Source organism: Lissotriton helveticus, chromosome 3_1 (assembly GCF_964261635.1).
Source record: "Lissotriton helveticus chromosome 3_1, aLisHel1.1, whole genome shotgun sequence".
Classification (NCBI taxonomy): Eukaryota; Metazoa; Chordata; class Amphibia; order Caudata; family Salamandridae; genus Lissotriton; species Lissotriton helveticus.
In genome coordinates this window covers 583368856-583394997 of record NC_136061.1, presented here as the reverse complement: position 1 = coordinate 583394997, position 26142 = coordinate 583368856, and the positions used below count along the sequence as shown (strand labels likewise).

General features: G+C 53.5%; 1 protein-coding gene across 6 annotated transcripts in view; it reads right to left on the bottom strand.

The window, feature by feature from the left end:
- Positions 1-26142, bottom strand: part of ADARB1 (adenosine deaminase RNA specific B1) — a 964894-nt gene that overhangs the window by 73762 nt on the left and 864990 nt on the right. For all 6 annotated transcript variants that reach the window (XM_078680556.1, XM_078680553.1, XM_078680555.1 and 3 more), the window contains one exon: positions 14060-14238. In XM_078680556.1, the coding sequence (XP_078536682.1) occupies positions 14060-14238 (179 nt within the window). The remainder of the gene's footprint in view (positions 1-14059; positions 14239-26142) is intronic.

Below are 26142 nucleotides of genomic sequence, written 5' to 3'. Positions count from 1 at the left end.
GGCCGCCCCCAGGCGGTCGATCAGTTCATCGGCCCGGGGAATAGGGTGGGCATTGGTCCAGATGACGGCGTTCATCTCCCGGTAGTCTACACAAAATCGCAGTTCGGGCGTGGCGCCAGGGGCGGCGGCTTTCGGGACCAGGACGACGGGACTGGCCCATGCACTGTCAGAGGGTTCGACCACCCCCAGGGCCAGCATCTTGGAGACCTCTGATTGAATGCAGGTTCGAACTCGGTAGGCCCGGTGTCGCTCAGGTGGGCTGTCCCCGGTGTCGACATCCTGGACGCACCACTGGGTGACTCCGGGGGTGAGAGAAAACAAGTCTGTGAATTGTCCCAACAGCTTTCGGCAGTCCTGGCGCTGTTCTGGGGTCAGGGCGGAGGAGAGGGTGACCCCCTCTACGGAGCCATCCTTCTCGGAGGTGCTCAGGAGGTCCGGTAGGGGCTCGGAGTCGTCTTCGGCCCCGCCATCAGTAGCCATCAGCAGGCTAAGTTCCGTTCGGAAAAAGTGAGGCTTGAGCCGGTTGGCATGGAGGACCCGGAGGGGGTTCCTGGGGGACTCCATGTCCACCAGGTAGGTGACAGGGCTCTTGCGCTCCACCACTTTGAAGGGCCCAGTCCACTTGTCCTGGAGGGCACAGGGTTCGACCGGGGACATGACCCAGACCTGTTGGCCCAGCTCGAACTCAATGGAAGAGGCGTTTTGGTCATACCAGCGTTTGATCTCCTCTTGGCTGGCCTCGAGGTTGGCATCGGCAAGTTCCCGGAACTTCCGAGTCTGGTTTCGGAGGGTCAGGAGGTATCGGTAGACGTCGGGGGGAGCATCTTGGACTGCAACCTCCCAGCCTTTTTTGACCAGGCTGAGGGGACCCCGGACGGGGTGTCCGTACAATAGTTCGAAGGGGCTGAACCCCAGGGACTTCTGAGGGACCTCCCGATAGGCGAAGTGGAGACAGGGCAGCAACACGTCCCATTGGCGTCGCAAGGGCTCCTCCAGGCCCATGATCATCCCCTTGAGGGTTCGATTGAAACCTTCCACCAGTCCATTCCCTTGGGGGTGGTAGGGGGTCGTAAACTTGTACGTGACCCCGCACTGTTGCCACAGGGACTTCATGTATCAGGAAATGAAGTTCGTACCCCGGTCACTGACGACCTCTCGGGGGAAGCCCACCCGGGAGAAGATCCCCATCAGCGCTCGGCCCACCACGGGGGCCGTCACGGTCCGGAGAGGGATGGCTTCGGGATAGCGGGTGGCATGGTCCACCAGGATGAGGATGAAACGATGACCTTGAGAGGTTCGGGGCTCCAGAGGCCCCACAATGTCTATTCCCACCCGCTCGAATGGGGTGTTGACGACTGGGAAGGGTTGAAGGGGGCCTTGTGCTTCCCCCCGCTCTTCCCGCTGGCTTGGCAGGTTGGGCAAGTCCGGCAGTGATTGTTCACATCATTTCTTATTTTTGGCCAGTAGAAATGGGTCACCAGGCGGCTGTAGGTTTTGTCCTGCCCCAGGTGCCCGGCGAGCGGCACATCGTGAGCCAGGTTCAGGAGGAAGTCTCTGAATCGGAGGGGGACCACCAGCACCTGGCTGGCCCCCAGTTCGGCAATCTTCTGTTCGCTGTAGAGGAGATCGTTGTCCCAATAGACCCAGTGGGACCCCGAGGGGTCTCCGGCGGCTTGAGCAGCGGCTTGCTGTCGGGTTCCCTCGAGGGAGGGACACGCTTTCTGTTCTTGACGGAACTGCTCTCGTGTGGGGCCACCCTCTTGGCGCCATTGGGCTAGTTCTGGGAGGTAGCCGAGGTTGGCAATTTCTTCACGGGGGGGGCTCCAGGGGGCCGGGCTCAGGGTCGGCGTCTTCATGGACGGAGGGCGGCGGAGGCGCGGGCCACTCCGGTTATTTGGTTGGGGTGGCTTCAGTCAGGGCGGTGGCCCGGGCGGCCATGGATCGGGTGGTCGCACAGACCCACTCGGGAAGGCCTACCATCCCCAGATGCTCTCTCCGCTCGACGTGGGTCCAGGGGGAACTCTCTAGGTCGTTCCTGAGGAGGCAGTCCACGGGGGCATCATCCCGGACGGTCACTTTCAGCATGTCCGACACCCCCCCCACTCGAAGGGGATTCGGGCCATCTGGCACAGGCTCTCGGAATTGTCCGCTGACCGTACTGGGCACAGCACATTGGGCAGGATCTGGTCGGGGGTCACCAAGTGGCAACGGACGGCCGTCACGCTGGCTCCGGTGTCGCGAAGGGCTTCGGCCCGGCGCCCATTAATAGTGACCCACTGGCGGTACTTCTGGGTGTTGCCCGGGATCGGGTCCCGGGGGATCATGTCTCTTTCGCCTAGAAATACCAGGGACATGGCGGCGGGCTCCCACTCGGACTGGTCCTCGTCATAGTTGTCTTCTTCGCCCCTTTCTTCTCCCAGGGCGGCGGCCGCGATCTGGCGGTTTGGAGGACCGGTGGTGCCGGGTCGTTGGTTCAACGGGCAGTGGGGGTCACTGGCGTAGTGACCGGGCCGCTGGCATTTGTAACAGGTAGCGTTCGAGCGGGGCCCCGGCCGTGCTGGGGGAGCCCCTCTTCTGACCAGGGATGGCGAAGTGTGGGTCGGGGGCGGTCCCCGGGGTGGACTCCGGGGCCGCACTGTGAGGGCGTCTCGGTTCTTGTTCTGGCCTCCCCCGCCGCCTCGTGGTCGGTGGGGCCCCTGGGGAGCTCGGCCGTAGTCGCCCATCGAGTTCCGGGGGACCCGGGTGCTCACCCATCGATCGGCCTCGACGGCGAGTTTTCATGGCTCGGTCAGCTTGCTGTCGAGGAGATGCTGTCTGAGTTCGACGAAACAGTTGTTGGAGAGGTGCTCCCATACAATGAGGTCGAACAGCTGCTCGTAGGTGGTGACCTGGCTGCCCTTGATCCACCCCTCTAGGGCTCTGCTATAGAAGTTCACGTACTCCACCCACGTAGTACCGGGGATCTTCTTACAGTCTCGGAATCGCTGCCGGTACATCTCGGGGGTGACTCCATAGCGAGTAAGGAGGGCGGCTTTCATATGTTCGTAAGAGGTCATCTCGGTGTCTAGGAGCTATAGCAGGGCGTCTCTCCCTTCGTTGACGAACTTCCCCCACAAGCCGGCACCCCAGTCTTTTTGGGGTACTCGATGAGAAGCCATGGCTACTTCGTAGGCCTTAAACCATTGTTGGATGTCGTCGTTTTTATAGTATTCTTTGACAACATCTTTGGGGATGTGGACCTTCGTGTCCGCCGGAGGAGGTGGGCTCAGGTTCCCGGAGGCGCTGGCCTCACCATGTTTGGCCTTGATCTCAAGTTCTTTTAAGCCACGCTCGTGCTCGAACGTGAGCTTGTTTCTCCTCTAAGTCCCTCGGCCTTCGTTTCTCCTCCAGGTCTCCTTGTAGCCGTAGTTGCTCAAGGGCTATCTTTTTCTCGGCCAGCTGTAGTTCTCCGTCCAGACGGAGTCGGGCGAGCTGCAATTCGTGGAGCCGGCTCCTTTCTCGCTCTCGGGCGTCTTCGTGGGAGAGGCCCGTGTCCACGTTGGCATTTCTTTCCTCCGCTGGGGTTGCGAGGGTTTCCGGGTGCAAGTCTGGGACCGTGTCATTTTCGATCTGGGGTGGCGTCGCTTCTGCCTCCACCCATGTTTGTAGGGCCTGATTGAAATCGTCCTTGGTGCTTAGTCCCGTGGTCGCGATGCCCAGGTCTTTGCAGAAATGTTTCAATTCTTTGTGGTTATATTCTTCCAACCGTTCCTTCTGTAACTCTGCGGTCGGTCTCGTTTCTTTGGTACTCATGCTTGCGGTGTGTTCCTGTCAGTAGTGGGTGAGTCACTCTCTGTACGATTTGCGTCGGCTCGGATCGCACCGCCTGCCACCAATGTTAGAAAGGCGGATCCTGGGGAGGCCGAAGATGTCTGACGGACCACCCCGAGACCCACCTCTCCTTCTGGAGTTGGCCGAGCGCCGTCGAAAGGCCTCCTGGGTGAGGTTCCTCTCCTAGAATCGTATCAGCCGAGCAATCACACCACTACAAATGGGCACCACACAAGGATATATTCTTATAGTCTTTATCAGCAATCAAGGCAAGTTATCTCAGCAATATATATACAAACGGATCGAGGGACCCTTAAACTCTCGGTAACTGTGGGAATAGGGTAGCGGGGCAGTCTTAATACCAGCCTGGCGCCGGGATACCCTACGCTCAGCTCTCAATCCTCGAGCAGGGGGATTCCGCCAGGCCGAGCCGCGACGTCGTCAGCAGGGCTCCGAAGATGGTTTCAGCGAGGTCGGGCCGTGGCAGCGCCAGCAGGGCTCCAAAGATGGTTTCAGCGAGGTCGGGCCGCGGAAGCGCCAGCAGGGCTCCGAAGATGGTTTCAGCGAGGTCGGGCCGTGGCAGCGCCAGCAGGGCTCTGAAGATGGTTTCAGCGAGGTCGGGCCGCGGCAGCGCCAGCAGGGCTCCGAAGATGGTTTCAGCGATCAGAGTAGCGAAGAGTTGTCAGGGTCAGCCACGATTCAATCAGCAGGGCTTCCAGGTCCAAGATACAACTGCCGACTCATTCCAGAGCTGCCCCAGATATAGATCTGGAGTCCTTTGATGTCCGGACCCTCGCGCCTGGGGGTCAGAGGGGCCGGAATGAGAGTGTCCAGACACCCAACAGGGGGGTGGAGCCAGCACCCAGGGAGGCCGGAGGGCGATCGAAACCAGGCGTCCGGGGACTGCTGGAGGGCCATCGAAACTCTCCTCCTCCTTGATCCGTCAAGTGGCCACTTTACCACCTGGTCGGATTTTGGTGCCTCGATGTCGGGGCTTCGCTGGGGCCGCGGCCGAGGTCAGGCCGAGGCCACGTGGTCCGGACGTGGAGGGCCCAAGATGGAGTCGGGGCCTGGATGGCGGCCCGGGGTAGGGGCCGGACCAACAGAGTGGGGCGAGTAGCAGTCACCGTGTTCCTGAGGGGGAGAGCCGGGGGTCGCCAGGAGTGGTGGCTCTCGTTGAAGGTTGGAGAGGGTAGCTTCAGGAGGGAGGACAGGGGTCGATGCCGTCCGGGGCCCGCCATGCGGGAGGAGAGGGACCACGCCACGATGCCGGGTCCAACACAAATCATCATCATTAGACAAAAGAACAGTCTTATGATGGGGTAAAGATCAGTGTATAATCACCATAATGTGACAATGTGGTTTACTAGTGGCTTAAAATGCAGATTATGGCACAGGTGTAATCAAGTTTTCCATTTTGTATGAAACAGTACAACAACAGTACCCGAGCTTTACGTGGCAAATATTCTTCAGTGAACAACTCAACAAGGATATATTGCACAGACGACAGAATTGGAAGAAAGCATACATGAAAGATGAGGTCTGATGTACACAGTTTAGTTCTGATGCAACGCGTGCAATTTGCAAAATCACAAGATTTGAGGCTGTTAAACAATGTGATTCAGTGTACAAACATTTCTTAGAGAGTCAGAAAAATCTTTGGCAAAATTATTTTTGCAGCATGACATGAACTGCTGTTGGACCCGGCCTCATGGCGTGGTCCTACCCCTCCCGCATGGCGGGCCCAGGACGACATCGGCCCTCCACCCAGCATCGGGCAGCCCTTTTGCCCGACACTGCACGCCACAACATTGCTGGTCCAGCCACCATCCCGGACCCCCACTACCGACCTGGCTCCAGCGTGGACCCCTCACGACCTAAGCACGTGCCGCGCCCGACTCCATCTTGGGCCCACCACGTCACGACCACGTGGCCTCGGCCCCGGCCCAGGCCCCAGCGCAGCCCAGACATCGAGGCACCAAGATCCACCCAGGTGGTCGAGTGGCCACTCGACAGATCCCGGAGAAAAGGGGGTTTCGATGGCCCTCCAGCCGTCCCCGGACGCCTGGTTTCGATCGCCCTCCAGCCTCCCTGGGCGCTGGCTCCACCCCCCTGCTGGGTGTCTGGACACCATCATCCCGGCCCCTCTGACCCACAGGCGCGAGGGTCCGGACATCAAAGGACTCCAGTCCTATATCTGGGCCAGCCCTGGATTAGAAGTCAGTTGTATCCTGGACTGGAGAGCCCTGCTGACGCTGTCACGGCCGACCCCAGAAGAACTCATTTCCTGTAACCTGAAGAGAACCTGAGAGCCTGCTGGCGCTGCCGCGGCCCACCTTTGCCGAACCATCTTGAGAGCCTGCTGGCGCTGCCGCGGCCCACCTTTGCCGAACCATCGTGAGAGCCTGCTGGCGCTGCCGCGCCTTAACCTCTCGGAACCCCCGGCTCGAGGATTAAGAGCTGTGCGCAAGGTATCCCTGCCTACACCCCAACCGAGACTGTCCCGCTACCCTGATCCCCTCTTGCGAGACTTTACAGACCCCTCGGTCTGCTTGTACATATCACTGAGAACCAGCAGCCTTTATTTCCTGATAAAGCTTACGAACTCGACCTCTGGTGTGGTGTCCATTTGTAGTGTGTGGTTACTCTGCTGTGCGATCCTAGGAGAGGGCCCTCACCCAGGAGGCCTCTCAGTAATGCTCGGCTACTTCTTGACGGAGAGGTGGACCTAGGGGTGGTCAGTCAGACATCTTCTGCCTCCCCCGGGGTCGCCTTTCTAACATTGGTGGCAGGCGACGGGATCCGAGCCGACGCAGATCGTACAAGAGAGTAATTCACTCACTACCGAGAAAAACACACCGCGACCATGACTACTCAGGAAACCAGACCGACAGCGGAATTCCAGAAAGAAAAGATGGAAGATTACAGCCACAAGGAATTAAAACAATTCTGCAAGGACCTAGGCATCGCTACCACAGGCCTCAACACCAAAGAGGACTTTAAATCAGCCCTGCAAGCCTGGGCGGACGCCGATAACGCGCCACCCCAGAATGAAGATAACCCGGGCCCGCATGGACACCCGGAGACCGACACGAACCCAGCGGGGGAAAGACCCGCAGACCTAGACATGGGCCTCTCCCACGAAGACGCCCGAGAACGAGAGAGGAACCGGCTCCATGAGTTGGAGCTCGCCAGACTCCGACAAGAAGGAGAGATACAGCTGGCAGAAAGGAAATTAGCCCTCGAGCAACTACGGCTGGAAGGAGACCTGGAGGAAAGGCGAAGACAACGAGACCTTGAAGAAAAGAAACTCGTGCTCGAGCATGAGCGCGGCCTCAAAGAACTGGAAATCAAGGCCAAAACAACAGAAACAGGCACCGCCGGGGGTAAGACCTCACCCCCGCCGGGGGACACGAAGGTGCACATACCCAAGGAGGTCGTCAAAGAATACTATAAGAACAACGACATCCAACAGTGGTTCAAAGCCTACGAGGTCGCCATGACCGCCCATCGAGTACCCCTCAAAGACTGGGGCGCCGGCTTATAGGGGAAATTCATCAACGAGGGGAGAGACGCCCTGCTAGAGCTCCCCGACGCCGAGATGACCTCGTACGAACACATGAAGACCGCCCTCCTCACTCGCTACGGACTCACCCCCGAAATGTACCGGCAGCGATTCCGAGACTGTAAAAAAATCCCCGGTACCACTTGGGTGGAGTACGTGAACTTTTACAGCAGAGCCTTCGAAGGGTGGATCAGAGGCTGCCAGGTCACCACCTACCAGCAGTTGGTCGACCTCATCCTATGGGAGCATCTTTCCAATAATTGCTTAGTCGAACTCCGGCAGCACCTCCTCGACAGCAAATTGACAGAGCCACGAAAACTCGCTGTCGAGGCGGATAGATGGGTGAGCAACCGAGTTCCCCGGAGTCCGATGGGAGACTACGGCCGGGGATCCCCGGGGAATCACCGACCCCGAGGCGGCGGAGGAGGCCAGAGCCGAGGCCGAGACACCCCCGCGTGGTCATCCCCTACCTCCCCGTCGCCATCCCTGGGTTGGAGGGGAGGCCCCCCAGCCAGGCCCGGGCCCCGCCCGAATGTTACGTGCCACAGATGCCAGCGACAGGGCCATTATGCGAATGACCCTCTCTGCCCGATGAACCAGCGACCCGGCACCACCGGTCCCCCGAGCCGCCAGATCGCAGCCGCCGCCCTGAGTGCAGAGGGAGGCGAAGAAGAGGGCGACGACACCGAGCAGGCCATGTGGGAGCCCGCAGCCATGATCTTAGCATGCCTGGGTGATCGAGACATGATCCCCCGAGACCCGATCCCAGGTAACACCCAGAAATACCGCCAATGGGTCACCATCAATGGACGCCGGGCCGAAGCCCTCCGGGATACTGGGGCCAGCGTGACGGCGGTCCGCTGCCACTTGGTGACCCCCAAACAAATTCTCCCCAACGTCTTGTGCCCAGTGCGGTCGGCTGACAACTCCGAAAGTTTGTGCCAGATGGCCCGCATTCCCTTCGAGTGAGGAGGGGTGTCGGGCATGCTGAAAGTGACTGTCCGAGACGATGCCCCCGTGGACTGCCTCCTCGGGAACGACCTGGAAAGTTCCCTCTGGGCCGGCATAGAGCGGAGAGAGCATCTGGGGATGCTAGGCCTTCCCGAGTGGGTTTGTGCGACCACCCGCTCCATGTCCGCCCGGGCCTCCCCCCCAACGGAGGAAGCCCCGATCGAGGAGCCGGAGTGGCCCGCACCTCCACCGCCCGCCGTCCCTGAGGACACCGACCCTGAACCCGGCCCCCCGGGGCCCAACCATGAGGAAATCACCGAGCTCGGCCACCTGCCGGAACTAGCTCAGTGGCGCCAAGAAGGTGGCCCCACCCGCGAACAATTCCGACAAGAACAGAGCACCTGTCCCTCCCTCGAGGGGATTCGACGGCAAGCCGCCACTCAAGCCGCTGGAGACCCGGCGGGGTCCCACTGGGTCTATTGGGACAACGACCTTCTCTACAGTGAACAGAAGATTGCCGAACTAGGGGCCAGCCGGGTGCTGGTCGTTCCCCTCCGATTTCGAGACTTCCTCTTGAACTTAGCACATGATGTGCCCCTCGCCGGGCACCTGGGGCAGGACAAAACTTACAGCCGCCTGGTGACTCATTTCTACTGGCCGAAAATGCGCAACGATGTGCACAATCACTGCAGATCCTGCCCGAACTGTCAAGCCAGCGGGAAGAGCGGAGGGAAAGTCAAAGCCCCGCTCCAGCCGTTTCCCGTGGTCACCACCCCCTTCGAGCGAGTGGGGATAGACATCGTGGGGCCCCTGGACCCCCGCACCCCTCAAGGGCACCGCTTCATCCTCGTGCTGGTGGACCATGCCACCCGATATCCGGAAGCCATCCCCCTCCGAACCATCACGGCCCCAGTAGTCGGCGGAGCCCTAATGGGGATCTTCTCCAGAGTCGGCTTCCCCCGAGAAGTCGTGCGTGATCGGGGCACAAACTTTATTTCCAAGTATATGCGATCCCTGTGGCAACAGTGCGGGGTCACCTATAAGTTCACCACCCCGTATCACCCCCAAGGAAATGGACTTGTGGAGCGGTTTAACCGAACACTGAAGGGAATGATCAAGGGCCTCGAGGAGCCACTCCGACGCAAATGGGATGTTCTGCTGCCTTGCCTCCTGTTTGCGTACCGCGAAGTACCCCAGAAGTCCCTGGGGTTCAGCCCCTTCGAACTATTGTATGGGCACCCGGTCCGGGGCCCCCTCAGCCTGGTCAAAGAAGGCTGGGAGACGGCTGCCCGAGGTGCTCCACCCGATATCTACCAGTACCTCCTGACCCTCCGCAACCAGACTCGGAAGTTCCGGGAACTTGCCGAAGCCAACCTTGAAGCCAGTCAGGAGGAGATGAAACGCTGGTATGACCAGAACGCCTCGTCCATCGAATTCGAGCCGGGCCAGCAGGTCTGGGTCATGTCCCCGGTTGAACCTTGTGCCCTCCAAGACAAGTGGACGGGGCCCTTCAGGGTGGTGGAGCGCAAGAGCCCCGTCACCTATCTGGTGGACATGGAGTCCCTCAGGAACCCCCTCCGGGTTCTACACGCTAACCGGCTCAAGCCGCACTTTGCCCGCACTGAACTAAGTCTGCTGTTAGCGACCGATGAAGGAGCGGAAGACGACTCCGAACCGCTGCCAGATCTCATGAGCACCACTGAGAAGGACGGCTCCATCGAAGGGGTCAGGCTCTCCTCCACCCTGACCCCGGAGCAGCACCATGACTGCCGGCAGCTGCTGGGGCAGTTTGCAGATCTGTTTTCCCTCACCCCTGGAGTCACCCGGTGGTGTGTCCACGATGTAGACACCGGAGACAGCCCGCCTGTAAGACACCGAGCTTTCCGAGTGCCCGACCGAGTTCGGGCCTGCATCCAGTCCGAGGTGGCCAAGATGCTAGCGCTGGGGGTAGTCGAACCCTCCGACAGTCCGTGGGCCAGCCCAGTTGTCCTGGTCCCTAAAGCCGCCGCCCCCGGAGCTCCGGTTCTGTGTTGACTACCGGGGGCTGAATGCCGTCACCAGGACCGACGCCCATCCCATCCCCCGGGCGGATGAACTGATCGATCGCCTGGGGGCTGCGAGGTATCTCAGCACCTTCGATCTCACGGCCGGGTATTGGCAGATCGGCCTCACCCCTGGAGCGCAAGAGCGATCAGCCTTCTTGACCCCGGATGGCCACTACCATTTCAAGGTGATGCCCTTCGGCATGAAAAACGCCCCGGCCACCTTCCAGAGACTCGTGAATAGAGTGCTGGCCGGGCTAGAAGAGTTCAGCGCCGCCTACCTAGACGACATTGCAGTGTACAGCCTCCGCTGGGATGCACACCTGACCCACCTCCGGGAGGTCCTGTCGGCCCTCCAACAGGCCGGACTAACAATAAAGGCCAGCAAGTGCCAGATCGGCCAAGGGTCCGTGACGTATCTGGGACACCAGGTGGGAAGCGGCCGGGTGGCTCCCCTCCAGCCAAAGATTGACGCCATCCGGGCCTGGGAGCCCCAAATCACCCAAACAGGCGTCTGAGCCTTCCTGGGGCTCACAGGCTACTATCGGCGCTTCATCAAGGACTATGGAAGCATTGTGAGGCCCCTCACAGAACTGACCTCCAAAAAGCTACCCCAGAAGGTGTGCTGGACCCCAGAGTGCCAAGCAGCCTTCGAGACTCTAAAGACTGCCATGTGCACCGCCCCGGTGCTCCAGGCCCCCGACTACAGCCGAGAGTTTGTGGTCCAAACCGATGCCTCGGAGCACGGCATTGGGGCGGTCCTCTCCCAAGTGAACTCTGAGGGAATCGACCTCCCCGTTGCCTTCATCAGCCGGCGGCTGCTAGCCAGAGAACAGCGCTGGAGCACCATCGAGAGGGAAGCCTTCGCCGTCGTGTGGGCACTCAAGAAGCTCCGGCCCTACCTCTTCGGCACCCACTTCCGGGCCCAGACCGACCACCGGCCCCTGCGGTGGTTGATGCAGATGCGGGGCGAGAACCCAAAACTGTTGCGATGGTCCATCTCCCTGCAAGGGATGGACTTCACTGTGGAGCATCGCCCCGGCAACGACCACGCCAATGCTGACGGCCTCTCCAGATTCTTCCGCCTCGGCGAGGAGAATCCCCAAGAAGATGGGTGACTCTCCCCTGCCTTCAGCTGGGGGGGACGCGTGTTGGACCCGGCCTCATGGCGTGGTCCTACCCCTCCCGCATGGCGGGCCCAGGACGACATCGGCCCTCCACCCAGCATCGGGCAGCCCTTTTGCCCGACACTGCACGCCCCAACATTGCTGGTCCAGCCACCATCCCGGACCCCCACTACCGACCTGGCTCCAGCGTGGACCCCTCACGACCTAAGCACGAGGCCGCGCCCGACTCCATCTTGGGCCCACCACGTCACGACCACGTGGCCTCGGCCCCGGCCCAGGCCCCAGCGCAGCCCAGACATCGAGGCACCAAGATCCACCCAGGTGGTCGAGTGGCCACTCGACAGATCCCGGAGAAAAGGGGGTTTTGATGGCCCTCCAGCCGTCCCCGGTGCCTGGTTTCGATCGCCCTCCAGCCTCCCTGGGCGCTGGCTCCACCCCCCCGCTGGGTGTCTGGACACCATCATCCCGGCCCCTCTGACCCCCAGGCGCGAGGGTCCGGACATCAAAGGACTCCAGTCCTATATCTGGGCCAGCCCTGGATTAGAAGTCAGTTGTATCCTGGACTGGAGAGCCCTGCTGACGCTGTCACGGCCGACCCCAGAAGAACTCATTTCCTGTAACCTGAAGAGAACCTGAGAGCCTGCTGGCGCTGCCGCGGCCCACCTTTGCCGAACCATCTTGAGAGCCTGCTGGCGCTGCCGCGGCCCACCTTTGCCGAACCATCGTGAGAGCCTGCTGGCGCTGCCGCGGCTCAACCTCTCGGAACCCCCGGCTCGAGGATTGAGAGCTGTGCGCAAGGTATCCCTGCCTACACCCCAACCGAGACTGTCCCGCTACCCTGATCCCCTCTTGCGAGACTTTACAGACCCCTCGGTCTGCTTGTACATATCACTGAGAACCAGCAACCTTTATTTCCTGATAAAGCTTACGAACTCGACCTCTGGTGTGGTGTCCATTTGTAGTGTGTGGTTACTCTGCTGTGCGATCCTAGGAGAGGGCCCTCACCCAGGAGGCCTCTCAGTAACGCTCGGCTACTTCTTGACGGAGAGGTGGACCTAGGGGTGGTCAGTCAGACATCTTCTGCCTCCACCGGGGTCGCCTTTCTAACAACTGCAAAGAGCAGGCGCAGTGAAAAGGGTATCTCCATTCTCATTGAGATTTGCAAGGAAATATATCAAAGGTCTTCAACAGCAATTGTGGTCGCAAATCACTGAACAGTTACTGACATGGGAGAATATCGATTCTCTCAGTGGAAAAGTTTCTGGTGTCCCATGTATGAACCATCTGCTTGGACTCCGGAGGACTGCACTGAAGGATGGTGAGCAAGTGGCTACATTTCACAAGAAACTGAGATGCATTCAAGTTTGCACTTTTGCAAAATGCATGAAATCTTAGATGAGCTGAGTGTTTCTGGTCCTCTTTCACATCAAATTGGGTGCATCTAGATTTCTTTACGGAGTGTGAATTAAAACCAGTATCTGATGTAAAGTATAATCTATACATTTGAAGATGCAGGCCTGGTGGTATATAGGAAACTGGGGGGTTAGTAGGCTCTAGAAGATGCATGGTTGTACATTTGAACATTCCCCTTCCTCAAAAACCTAATGCACTGCATACGTTACTGCTGTATGGCATTCAGCAAATGTATATGGGTCATAAATAATATGAACAATCTTCAGCTGCCCTGAAATGTAAACTGCTGGCATCTCTGCCTTTCGTCCAACCACACTAAGATGGGTATTATGTTTTATTAGGTCATTAAGAATCCCCATGGTCCTACTGGTACCACCATCAACAACAAAATGACTGATGTTGCTGTTCTTCACCAAGTTTTGTTTAACCCTCTAGTGTCCACCAGACTGGATAGAATTCTGCAACGTTAGGCACTACTACAGAGAAATGGAGGGAGCCTTATACATTGGAGGGGACACAGTGGATGTTTACTTCTGAATTCTGAATGTGACTCCCCTTCAGGGTCCTCATGAAACCGAAATGCAGGCCAAACACTTGGCTCAGCAACTCAGAACACAAAGCATTGGTTTACATCAGTGACTTAGCAGCTTTAACACCTTGTAAGTACAACGCTAGCCTTTTCCATGCTGATGACGGAACCGCTCCGTCATCAGCCGTGGTGGCGCTGTGCTGATGACGGAGCGGTTCCGTCATGGCCCGCCCGACGAGCCTGCGTGGCGCTGATTTCGCGCCTGCGCGGCGCGTTTTATTGAGCGGGCGGGGCCATGACGGAACCGCTCCATCATGAGCACAGCTCAACCGAGGCTGGTGACGGAGCGGTTCCGTCACCAGCATGGGCGCCGCGCGGCCCCTCCGCCCCCTTAGCGCTGCGGCGGAATAGCCGGCGGAATAGCCGCCGCAGCTAAGGTGCTAAATAAGGTTATTGGAACAGATCTATAGACACTAAATAGTGTGGACTTTCGCTCTTTGCAGGATGGTAACAAATGGACGTTACACACAAGTAGCAATATTATAAACATGAATTTGTCAAACAAACGAGTTCACAGCAAGACCAAAACAAAGCAGTAAGTATTTTGGTAAACTCGACCTACCTTGGAGTGAAGGCACACCCAACGACAGTAGAGTGCATGCTTACAAAGGCGAGATGCTCGACCCATCTCATCTTTGCCTGTCGTAGCATTTATAACTTCCAGATTGTTATCACCGACTGTCCAGTTCACACTGAAGTTTGGGGCTTTTCCAGGCTGGCGGGCTTCTGCATTGCTAATGCCTACAATCATCAAACAAGAATGTACATTGGAAAATGCACCTTTAACAAAGTGTTGGTTTCATTAGTCCTAGCTCTTAATCGATCACAACCGATTCATAATTACTTGCAGTTGCAGGTAGAGTCAAACTTCTAAAAGTGAAAACAGCTTCTTTAAACGTGGAGCACATCTAGAGTGAGCATAAACCTGTAAGCACACACACCACCTATGGCCATGACGGAAGAAGGTTTGACAAACAAAGCGACAGCTCACTGCCTCTTTAATGAAAGAATGAGGCCTGAGGTCTATTAAGTATAATCTGCAATGGCAGAAGGGTTAAAGAAACGTAGTTTTTTATACAACTAACTTTATTCAAATTTTGTGGCAATGCATACACCATCACAAGAAAAGAAATCCGGGCATGAGATATTACAACATGATATGGCATGGTAACAGTAATTAACATTGCTAGACCATAGTAGCTACACAATTTCCTCCACACCCGTACATATTTTTGGGGATAACCATGTGCAATGAAAATAGGCTTCTCCTGATGCGCACACCAGTCCATTCCCTGCACCAACAATGGATCATGGTGGCCCCTGCTGCTTCCACGTGTACGCTACATCCCTCTTGTCTACCAAACAGCCACACCAGGGAAGATCCGTTCAGCTCGCAGGCCCCCAAACTCCTCCACCAGCCCCAACAGCACAGCATGTGGAGTTGGATGTAGAGGGCATACCTAGAGAGCTGACAATTCCTGGCCCACCCAGTTCCAGAAGGGGCGCAGCACCGGACAGTCCCACGCTACTTGAAACAAATCTGACGCTGGAAGTGTACAACTCATGCATATGGTCCGGGCAGTGGATGAAATGTACTGCAAGTGCTGCGGAGTAAGGTAAGTTGCATGGAGATAATGGAATTAGACCATCCGCAGCCGTGAGATCTCCAGTTCCTGAACACCATACATGCCTCCCATCGCTCGTCCTCATACAGCTCCCCCACCTAAGAAATCCATCTCTGCTTGCATTCTCAATGCCGTTCGGGGCATAGATGACCAGTGAGCAGTAGATCAAGGAAATGGCCTCCTTCCCCAGGTGTCCCAGGAAGATTTTGGTCTCGATTGGGTAGAATTCGGGCAGCGGAGTATCTGGGAGATTATGGGCTCGCAGAGCATGCTGTAACTGAAGGAAATGAAAAAACTGTGAATTGGCCAGTGCATACCGACCCTTCAGATCCTGAAAATACACTAGATGATCCCCTTTATGTACATCTTCCTGATAAGAGATCCCAATCCCATACCAGGGGGCGAAGCCTTCCAAGGTAGAAAGGTGATTGAGCCAAGTACCTGCCACAGAGGCGTCATCTCAGTGAGCTGGTGATCCCAACTGGTCAGAGAGATGCCCTCCAGTAGGTAAGAGACCCGTGTACAAGAGGGCAGTGCTGAAGGCAGATGCACCCTATACAAGAGATGTACAAGACCATCAAGACTCACTACATGCATTTCTAGATACATGTCTCAGAATCCAAGAATCAATGTGTCTACCTCTCGCAAAGTTCGCGATTTTAGAGGTCAATGAGTAGAACCATTTGCGAGGGATAGGACAGTGATAATTTCCTAAGACACATAGATAGCATGGTAAACACACCATCTTAAAGAGGGCAACGCGTGCCAAGGGATTTAGAGGGAGGGTCCCCAGCGTCCGAAATCTCGATCAAGCATTTGAGCAAGTCCCCAAAAATTGAGAGCCCTAGCTAGGTCTGAGAAGGGACATGTGCAGTCGCAGATATTTAAAAGAATTGCACCGAGTAGGAATATTTGGGCACCCAAGCTGCCCCATTGCATCTCCCCTTACCTCCACAAGACTGGATTTGCCTTCGTCAATCCAAATACTTGATATGTCACTATACAGATGAAGGAGTTGTAGACACCAGGGTCCCGAGATCCGGGGATCCTTCGAAAACAGAAGAATGTTGTCCGCTTTTAGTGGGATCCAATCTTCAAAAAAACATTCCCCCACCGCCAGCCCCATATCTGGGTGTCACTGCATATAAGACGCGTCAGGGGTTCTATCGTAAGAGCGAATAACAACGGGGAAAGTGGACAGCCCTGGCATGTACCCCTTTGGATGGGAAAGGGAGGGGATAGAACACCTTTCACCCAGGTTCGGGCAGTAGGGTTGCAGTAAAGGCGGCATACCATGCGATGGAATGTGTCTCCCAACCCCACTCACACCTGGACCCTGTCCAAGAAATCCCAAAGGCCAGTAATCCATCCAGGTCCTGTACCTGGGATAAGGCAGAGTGTACCCTTCGAATGCTGTGGCATGCGATTCGGCCTGGCATAAAGCCACACTGATCTGGATACATGAGATCTGGTAGAGCCTGAGCCAAGATCTTAACATCAGCATAAATTAGGGAAATGGGGCGGTAATTCGAGCATTTGTCTCTAGGAAGACCCCCTCTAGGAAGACCCACTATGGTGGCAAAGTCCACCTGCGAGGGGAAGAAGCCCTGCTGTATTCAATTTGTGTAGAAATGTAACAGATGGAGAGTCAGGATATCCCGGAATTGTTTATAATATTCAATAGGGTAGCTGTCTAGCCCAGTCATCTTTCCGGACTTCGGCACCGTCTATTTCTTCGATAGTGAGGACCGGGTCCAACACTTGAGCTAAGGAGTCCAAAACGGACGACAGCAGCATGCTACCTAAAATAGGGTTTGTTACTTCTGATAAAGGCGGGTTAAAGAAACTTTAGTGCATGTAGGGCTCCCTGTCAGTATCACCGTGTTGGTACTAGCATCAACTTGCTGCTGGAATAGGACCAGCTGCAATAAGTGTGATCTTTGCGTTCCTGAACCCATATATGGGTTCAAGTTATACATGAAACATCAAATATTCACACAGCTATTACTTAAGCCTTAGTTAGTGAAAAACCTCTTGGGTATTATTCTGATTAATCACCCAAGCCACTGGCTTAACAAAATTGCACTGACCTCTGAGAATGCCCCTTTGTCACTACACTTTTCAAGATTTCTTCTTGGTGGTGCGGATAAGCTGGTGGTGCTTGCGGGTAGCGTGTTTGAGGGCGGTCATGTTGTCGGTGGACCGGTCGAGGAGCCAGGCTTTCTCGAGGGTGCGGCAGGTCTTCTTGGAGTCCTTGAGTTCGTCGGTGAACAAGGATGCCTTCTTGCTTCTGGGTCTGCTGGGAGGGTTCTTCAGTGGTGCGAGGTCGTCAGCGCAGGCGGTCAGCCACTGTGTGAAGTCCCGGGCTGCTTCGTTGGGGTCCGTTGTGCTGGCGGGTGGGTTCTGGCTGAGAGAGGTGGTGAGCTGCTCGCAGGTGATCTTACGCCAGCTTCTGTGGGGAATCTGAAGCGGGTGGTGGTGGGTCGTGGTTCTTCTGAAGCTGAAGTGGACGCAGCTGTGGTCGGTCCAGTGGAGTCCGGTGGAGTGGCTGAAGGTGATGTGCTTGCTGGATGAGAAGACGGGATCGAGCGTGTGGCCGGCGTAGTGGGTGGGGGTGTTGACCAGTTGCTTGAGTCCGAGGTTGGCGAGGTTGTCCAGCAGGGCGACGGTGTTGTGGTCCTTGTTGTTCTCCAGGTGAAAGTTGAGGTCTCCGAGGAGGATGTAGTCAGCGGAGGGGAGGGCGTGCGGGCTGATTAAGTCTGTGATGTCTTCGCTGAATTGTGTGCATGGTCCCGGGGGTCTGTAGACGAGGGTGCCTCTGAGGGTCGTCTTTGGGTCGGTGTGAATCTGGAAGTGGAGATGTTCGGCTGCGGCGAAGGTGTCGTTGGAGTCGGTCGTGATGCGGATGGTGTTTCTGTGGACGATGGCGATGCCTCCTCCCGTCTGGTTGACGCGGTCCCGTCTGATGATCTTGTACCCGTGCGCGATGGCGATGTCGGGTGCAGAGGAGGCGTTCATCCAGGTTTCCGTGAGGAAGGCGACGTCCTGTGATGTAGCGTCGAGGAGGTTCCAGAGTTCCACGGCGTGTCTGTGGGCGGAGCGGGTGTTGATCAGGATGCACTTGAGGTGGTTGCTGCTGGTGCTTGGCTTGGCGGGTGTGGTGCAGGTCCGGAGGCAGGTGAATTTGCAGGTGAAGGGTCCGTGGGTGCATCTCGGGGTGGCTCGGCAGCAGGCGTGGTTCCGGCCGGCATTGAGTGCGTTGAGAGTTGCGGCGTCGTAGGTCCGTCGTGTGGGTCGGCGTCGTCGGGGGCCTGGGGTCCTGGCACTGGGTGCGGTCCGGGCGCAGACGGGCTTACCTTTGGCGCACCTTCGGCGCTCCGTCGGTGCTCCCGCTGCGCGCGCCCGCTGCGCGGTCGCTCAGGGGGCATCATAATTAAGGAGCCGGGAGGAGCAGCAGCTGGGTGGCGGGAGCGGGGCGGAAAATGGGATCACGGGGGGGGGGGCGGGGCCGCAGGGAGCCAGCGGCGGGAAAATCAGCGGCGATCAGCGGGGTCGGCGGGAAGGAGCAGCGGAGAGCGAGGTCAGGAGGCGGCAGGCAGGCAGGAGCGGCAGCAGAGTGTGGAGCGACCAAGCCCTGTGGAGGGCTGAGCGGTCAGGTTAAAGGGGATTCTTTCCATTACATAAACGCAATACCACGCACATCATTAAGTCTAATCATACCCACCTCTGACCGGGTTTTGTGGAAAGATGAAGCCGACCTGTCCCATAGGCACTGTTCAAAAATCCCTATGTCACTTGGGGCCACAAAAGGGACTATGGAGAAAAAGTCTGAGAGTGTGGCAGGAGCTAGGGGGCCAACCTCATGCAGTGTGCCTACAGTCCCAGAAGTCACAGGATTCTCTCAAGATCACTCATCGTTGTTTCCAGGAGTGCTGCATGATCTGACTGAAAATACATTCTCTGTCTGGGGAGACAGTTGCAAGTCCAGAAGAGCCCAATGAGCAGAATCACCGGGGACCTTTCTGGATACTTCTTCACTGAGAACCCAAAATCAAATAGGGTCTATAAAGTCAGGGATAGACTGGACTCGAACACCCTTGACAACGTGCACATTAAGAATTGTGCGGACAGGGTTAGCAGTGGCAAGAATGAGGCAACCTGTATCCAGCATTTGTGGGTGTGACATTGAAGGGGATGAAATGAGAAGTTGACATTTTAACCTCAAAGGCCAGAGCCCTGTATTAGTATGTCAGAATCGGACCGCTCCGTCATAGGCGAGGTGAGCATTCTGATGGGCCTGGAGGACGCAAGTGCAGAAGACATCCATCAGGTCAAGATTGGTCCTGAGGCCATACATGAAATCAAGCTGAGTGAGGCTACAAACGTGGCTCCTTCAGTACAAGAGATGCCACAGAAGGACAAGGAACGCTGCATGCGGCTGTCCTGTGGCATCCTGAACTGCAAGAACAGAGCACAGGTAACTGCAGTGCCTAAGACTGAGAAGAAGTCCAAGGACTACACAACAAACTTGACTTTTTTAGAGTAACTACAAAGAAGCAAAGCAAACTTAAGTGCTGGGCACATCTATGTCTCGGGGTGAGTTAAATTAACTGCATTTGCACCTCTACAGCAACTTCTCACAAATGACATGCCAAGGATCACAAACCGATAATGGGATCTCTTTAAGTGGGGTAGAATACTGAAGGGTGTAGCGCATTAAAGAAGATCAAGTAAGCAGTACAATCCTTTGCCCCTTTCCCCTGATTGTGCTGTTTATTATTAGGTTATGCTGTGAGATAAAAGCACTTTCTTTTAATTCAAAAGATAAGCACTGGTTGGACAATACATTGGAGTCAGCCAACAGGCACACCAGAGTCCTGAGAGCCCCCCCATCTCCTTGAGAAGATCTTCACTGCTCGCAATCCAGAGATACAAGTGCAGAAAAGGGTGTACTTGGTCGAGTTTGCAGAACCATAGTAGATAGACCCCCAAGGACACCCGTTGCAAACAATCTCAACCAACATGGTTGGGGCCCAATAGCTGCCCTCTATTCTGTGGCCCTGCAACCAGTGTCTGAGATGGAAGTGATCAATCTTCAGACCAAACCTGTGAGGCTCACCAGGGAGGGAATGGAGGGTAATGGCAGGGGAGAGGGGTTGGGCTGGATGGCACTTGGTGGGGTGCATAGGGAGAAAAAGCAAGAAATGTTAAGTCCTTATAGAACTATTAAGGGGAAAGGGTTGAGTAATTTTCTAGATAGATTAATAAAAAAGATGGGGACCTACTTGCTTCATGTCGTTTATGACTTGGAACATCAATGGTTTAAGGGGTTGGAATAAAAAGCGGCTTGTGATGCAATATCTCCAAGAGCATGGTGCAGTAACAATTATGCTTCAGGCGGCACATCAGTTGAGAGTAGTGCTCTGTGAAGGGGGTCCAGTTGGATCGAATAAGGGTTTGGTACAACTGAAGATAGCTGTGCAAGGGGAGGAGCGATTTTAGTACGAAAGCACATGGGTGTTGACGTTTTGAATCACTGTAAAGACTCAGGAAGCAGATGGGTGCTGGAGAAGGATAAGATAATTGCTTGTGTTGGTTACTACGGTCCTAATGTGGACAAGCCTAATTTCCTGAAGGAAATCTTTATAAAAGTCGTCGAATATAACTGCCCTTTGATTGTGAGAGGAGAATTTAATATCTTAGATAACACATTGGATAGGTCTACCAGAAGAAATTGAATTAACCTTTATCATGGATGAATTAGGGCGGTGTGATGTGTGGGGAAGCAAACAGGGGTGTCCTGAGGGATACACATTTCATTGCAAGAAGCACGGTCATATTTTTAGGCTAAATCATTTTTAATGGGAGAAGACTAAATTGGAGAATGTTTGCAAGGTAGAACACTGACCCTTCCACTTATCTGACCACGCAGCTGTGTATCTAGAACTTAAGGTTAGTGTGAAGAGAGGGGTACAGAGAAAACATGTGATAGTACACTTTGGCTGAAAGAACATATTTTAGAGGAACTGGAAAGGGCTTCAGAATTTTTTTTTTTGCTTTAAACAATGGCGCAGCAGCAATACAGGTAGTCTGAGATACATACAAGGCATATCCAAGAGGGCATATAAGCTTAAGCCACCAGATAAATAGAGAAAGGAAGTTGGTGGTTTCTAAATTAGAAGGGAAGATATGTCGCTTACAGGAAGGACCAGAGGAGAGGGACAGGAAAGTAAAAAACAAGCCTTATGGGACTGCCAGGAGAGTTTCAAGTTAGAGGTAGAGTGTTGCAAGGAATAGAGGTGGGAAGCGAGTAAGGTGCAGTTTTTTTTAGTACGGGGGAAAACTCTGGTAAAATATTGCCAATGAAGAGGAGGGTTGACCAAAGCAAAAACTGTAACAGAAATCTGGCAGAACGCATCAGGGAAGGTCTAGAATGCATCTCAGGATATTGCGAGTGCCTTCTATTGATTTGTTTGCGACTCAGACCAGGAGAATGTTAAGCCAGTAGCGGTTGAAGTGGCACAGTGGATAGAAAGCAAGAGTCTGAGTAAGCATGGTATTGAAGAACAGCAAGCACTTTGTAAAGAGATAGTTGAAGCAGAAATTAAGGCTTTAAATATGTTCAAACAATCTAAGGCCTAATTGTCTCCCTGTAGAAATATATATGGCCCTGAAGATACTTGCACCACATTGGAAAGGTCTGTTCAAAAAGGCCCTTGCAGGGGAAACAGGTTTTCCGGAGTCCTGGCGGGATGTCGCAATCTGTCTAATTTGGAAGTCTAATAAATCCTTGAATATGTGTGAGTGATACCTGCATAAATCGCTGTTAAGTTGTGACTATACGGTTTTTGTAACTATCATAGCAATGAGGTTGGCAAAGCAGGTGCCTAAGGATCAGAAGGGGTTAGTTTATGCCTGGAAGGTATCTTTATATGTTCACACACACTCTGGTGAGGGTAAATTACATGGCAAATGCAGAGTCCATGCCCCTGGTGGTGATCACAGTAGATGCAGCGAAAGATTTTGATGAAATAGGATGGATATTTTAGGTCAAGTATTGAAACATCTAGGATTGGGCTCCACCTTTTGTAGGGTAATAGAGATTATTTATGATTTTTCAAAGGGTAGTATACTGATAAATGACAGTCTGACTGACCATGTGATGTTTAGTAGCGGGACCAGACAAGGGTGACAGTAATTTAAATTGTATATACAGCCTTTTATGCAAAGTCTTAGACAGAAAGAAAGTATAGCTCCCTTCTTTGTTAAGGGTCTGGAGAAAACATTGGGTCTGTATGCTGACCTAATTTTCCATATGTCTGATACACATAAAAACACCATGCTAGACTACAGGAAGTGACCATCTTTGGCAAGGGTTCATGTTATCAAATGAACCTAGACAAGATGTGAATACTGGTATGGAATTATCCCTAGGATGGTCAAGAAAGGAAAGATACCATTACGCATTTGGGAATCAGAGTGGTGAGAGAGCTGGGGAAATTGGCAGAATCCAATTTGAATGTAAATGTAAATGTTTGTATTTTATATAGCGCACTTCTACCCGGAGGCCTCGTAGCGCTGTATTCATACCGCTGCGGAACCCATCCTGGCTTTCCTGTGAAATGTCCACTCCTGGGCACCCCCAAGGTGAAGCCAGGCATCCACAGCGCTGCTGGGGCCGTTGTGGAGATTAAGCAAGCTATTGCCCAGAGTCACAGAGTGGGACCCATGATTAGACTAGGCACCGAGGCGAGAAATATCAGGTCCGGGGAAATTGAGCCCAAGACCCGCCGAGGCGGGAATCGAACCCTGGTCCCGGGCCAGACCTCTGCATCAGGGTCTGCCGCTCTAACCATTGAGCCACACTTCTCCACAATACAGTCATTAAATAGTGCAAAAGTAGGTTGGATAAGTGGCAACATTTGCCTCCTAACAATTAAGGGCATAACAACCAGAATAAGAGGATGATTCACTTTTTTGTTTGATAATATCCCCCTTACTTTTAAAAAGAGGTTAGGATATCATGGACGAAGCTCAGGGGGAAGGTATCGAAGGGAGACTTGGTCCTACAGATGTATTGTTGACTTTTCAGTTGAAAAACTGTAAAGGTGCTGATGGGAAAATCTGACAAATGCTCAATAGGGGTGCTCTTGCGGAGTCTGACAGCAGAAACGAGGAACACTGCTTTTTTTTCATAAATTTGCCTCCACAAAATATTTTAAGAAGACAAGGGTGACTATTCTGCATGCAGCAGCCAAGTTGTGTTACGATGAAAGAAACCACTTAGACATCCCATACTGTAGTCTGCTGGCCCCGAAATGGGATTCTCAGGAACATCGGAGTGTTTCAAAGAGAAACTATGTGGTACCATCAGAAGAAGTTTAGAAATGAAATGGTAGGACCTATTAAGTAAGTGAGAACCTCTCTTATGGGACCTCTAGAGGGTGAAAACAAGTGTCCATTTCTCCAGCTTTAAGTTCATTCCGATAACAGCTTGGGTAAACAACAGGTATATCTTAGGGTAGGAAGCGGTCAAATGGAAAAAGAACTGCAAGACATGTGGCCAAAGAAGGAGATCTCAAAATGGTATTGGAACCTGGTGACAGCATCAGAAAAAAAAGTGAATCCACTTTTTGACATCTGGAAGTGTGACTTGCCAAACGCGGAGATTGAGAAGTTATGGCAAGTATCTTTAAATTTGTTACATGCCACTGTGAGATCTGTTACCCTAAGACAAAATCACTTTTTCACCCTTTATTGATGTTACTGGATTCCCGCGAGAATAGCAAAGTTCAAGAAGGTACTGGAATACAAATGTCTTAGATGTAGCTTGAAAAAGGGCCATTGACTTCGACACATCCATGGAATGCCCAGGGCTGTTTTATTCTGGCAATGCTGGCTTGCGATACAAAGGTAAGCCCTATTTTGATGCTATTTGGTGTGGATTATATTGCAGGGAAAAGTGCCTGTACAAACCTATGTAGAAAGCTGTTATTCTATCTAATGCTGTTAGCAAGACAAGAAATTTTCAGGAGATGGACGCATGCAGAGCCCCCTACGATAAAAGGATGGGAAGTGGCCGTGACCCGAGTGAAAAGGTTGTTTAGAACCAGTTAAAGCAGGAAGAGGGAGGTAATATGGGAACCTTTTGAATCATGGCAAATATACTGTTAGGTGGTTGGAGTCTAATGATTACACCTGTGTTACTCTGTTCTAAGTGCGGGAGCCAACTATAGTGCACCATGAGAGAACAGATTAAAAGAGAAGCCAAACTGGGCAGGTACAAACGTGAGTGAGGCTTTGTTAGTGCTAGGAGGACAACTTTAAAAAAAAGTAGAACATTGAGAAACAATGTTTTGTAGCTGGGAAGAGCTAGCAAAAAATGCTGGTATCACTTTGGTGTTAAGCAAGGATTTTGTTGGTTTCATTGTAGGTATAGGTTTGTGAACTTTATTGTATTCTCTTTCTTGAGTTTTTATGTTTATTGATAAGATAAGAATAAATAGACAGCTTGCATCAGTTGCTTTTGTATCGATCTGGTCCCTGATTTTGAAGCTGGACCCTTACCCTTTTTATACTTGTGATATTCTTTCTGAACATAAGGCAATGGATTGGTATTTTCTCAAGTTTTAATGCAGCTGCTTTGCAACCAGGTTACACAAATGATGCCTGGTTACAGAACTTTAAGAGAGAGACTGGAACTTTTCGGCAAGTGGGGATGTAGACCTAGGTTTAAATGATGGCACTCAAAGTCCAAAAACAACAACTACCCCTGGCGCCTCTCAAGATGACGATTTTCCACCTATCCAAGCCATGGACATAGTTGTTCTGACAAAGTGCATGGCCCACGCGATAACGAAGTCCAAAACAGATAGGGCACCTGGGCCCAACTGCCTTCCCCAAGCTCTTTTTAAACAAGATATTCCATTCAGGGCAGAAAGGCTCTCTCAGCTTGTCGACTAATGTCGGAGGAGTTTGATAATACCCGACTCATGGCGTGGTGCAATACTTCATCCCATTCACAAAGGGGGCTCTAAATCTGATCTGGGCAATTACAGATCAATAGCGCTTCTTGATTATTAAGCTATATTCCATGCCGGCCTGCTTCCAAGAGGACCTATGGCAATGAGTGGAGTCGAAGAATTGCATCCCAAAAAAACAAACTGTGTTCACCACAAGATCTGGTACGCTCTCTAACCTGTTGGCAATTTCAATTTTGCTGGACAAAGCAATCTCCTCAAGTTCTCTGTTGCACTGCTGATTCGTTGATTTCAAAGCAGCATTCAATTGTGTACCATGGGATGCCCTTTGGTTCAAACTAGAGCTCTGGAGATCCCACCAAGGCTCTTGGAATCAATTATCCAATATCACTCGAACACCTGGACCCATTTTAAATTAGGCGTTGGAGCTGGTGTACCAAAGAAAATACCCACAACGTGAGGAGTAAAGCAGGGGTGCATGTTCGCCCACCTGCTTTTCAACATATTTATCGCCGACCTGACGCAATTCCTCCACTCTGTCTACAGCCACCCCTCAATTTAGGTGGTAAAAGGATCAGCAACCTACTATATGTTGACGATTTTGCCTTGTTCAGCTTTGCATGTATTGGGTTACAACGTTTATTAAATCAACTACAAACCTAGAAAACGGACAAAAGGCTGGAGTTAAAGTTGAAGAAACCCAAGATGGCAACATTCAGAAGGAAAAAATACAGCGGAAGAGGCTGGTTTTACAACGACAAAAGGGTCAGAGTGGATCAATCATACATGTGCCTGGGGGTATTAATAGACGAGAAACACTCATTTACACAGCATCAGAAGGAAACACTGACACTACAGATGACTATCAAAGCTCTCAAACTGAAGACCTTGATGGGTCCAATCTTATCCCCATTACTGGAAGTCATGAGAGCTAAAATCTCACCCACGCTGTCTTATGGGAGCGAAATATAATTGAGGAAACACAGTAGTGTGCCCAACAACCACATCACAGGAATATACACAAGAGTTCTTCACCTGCT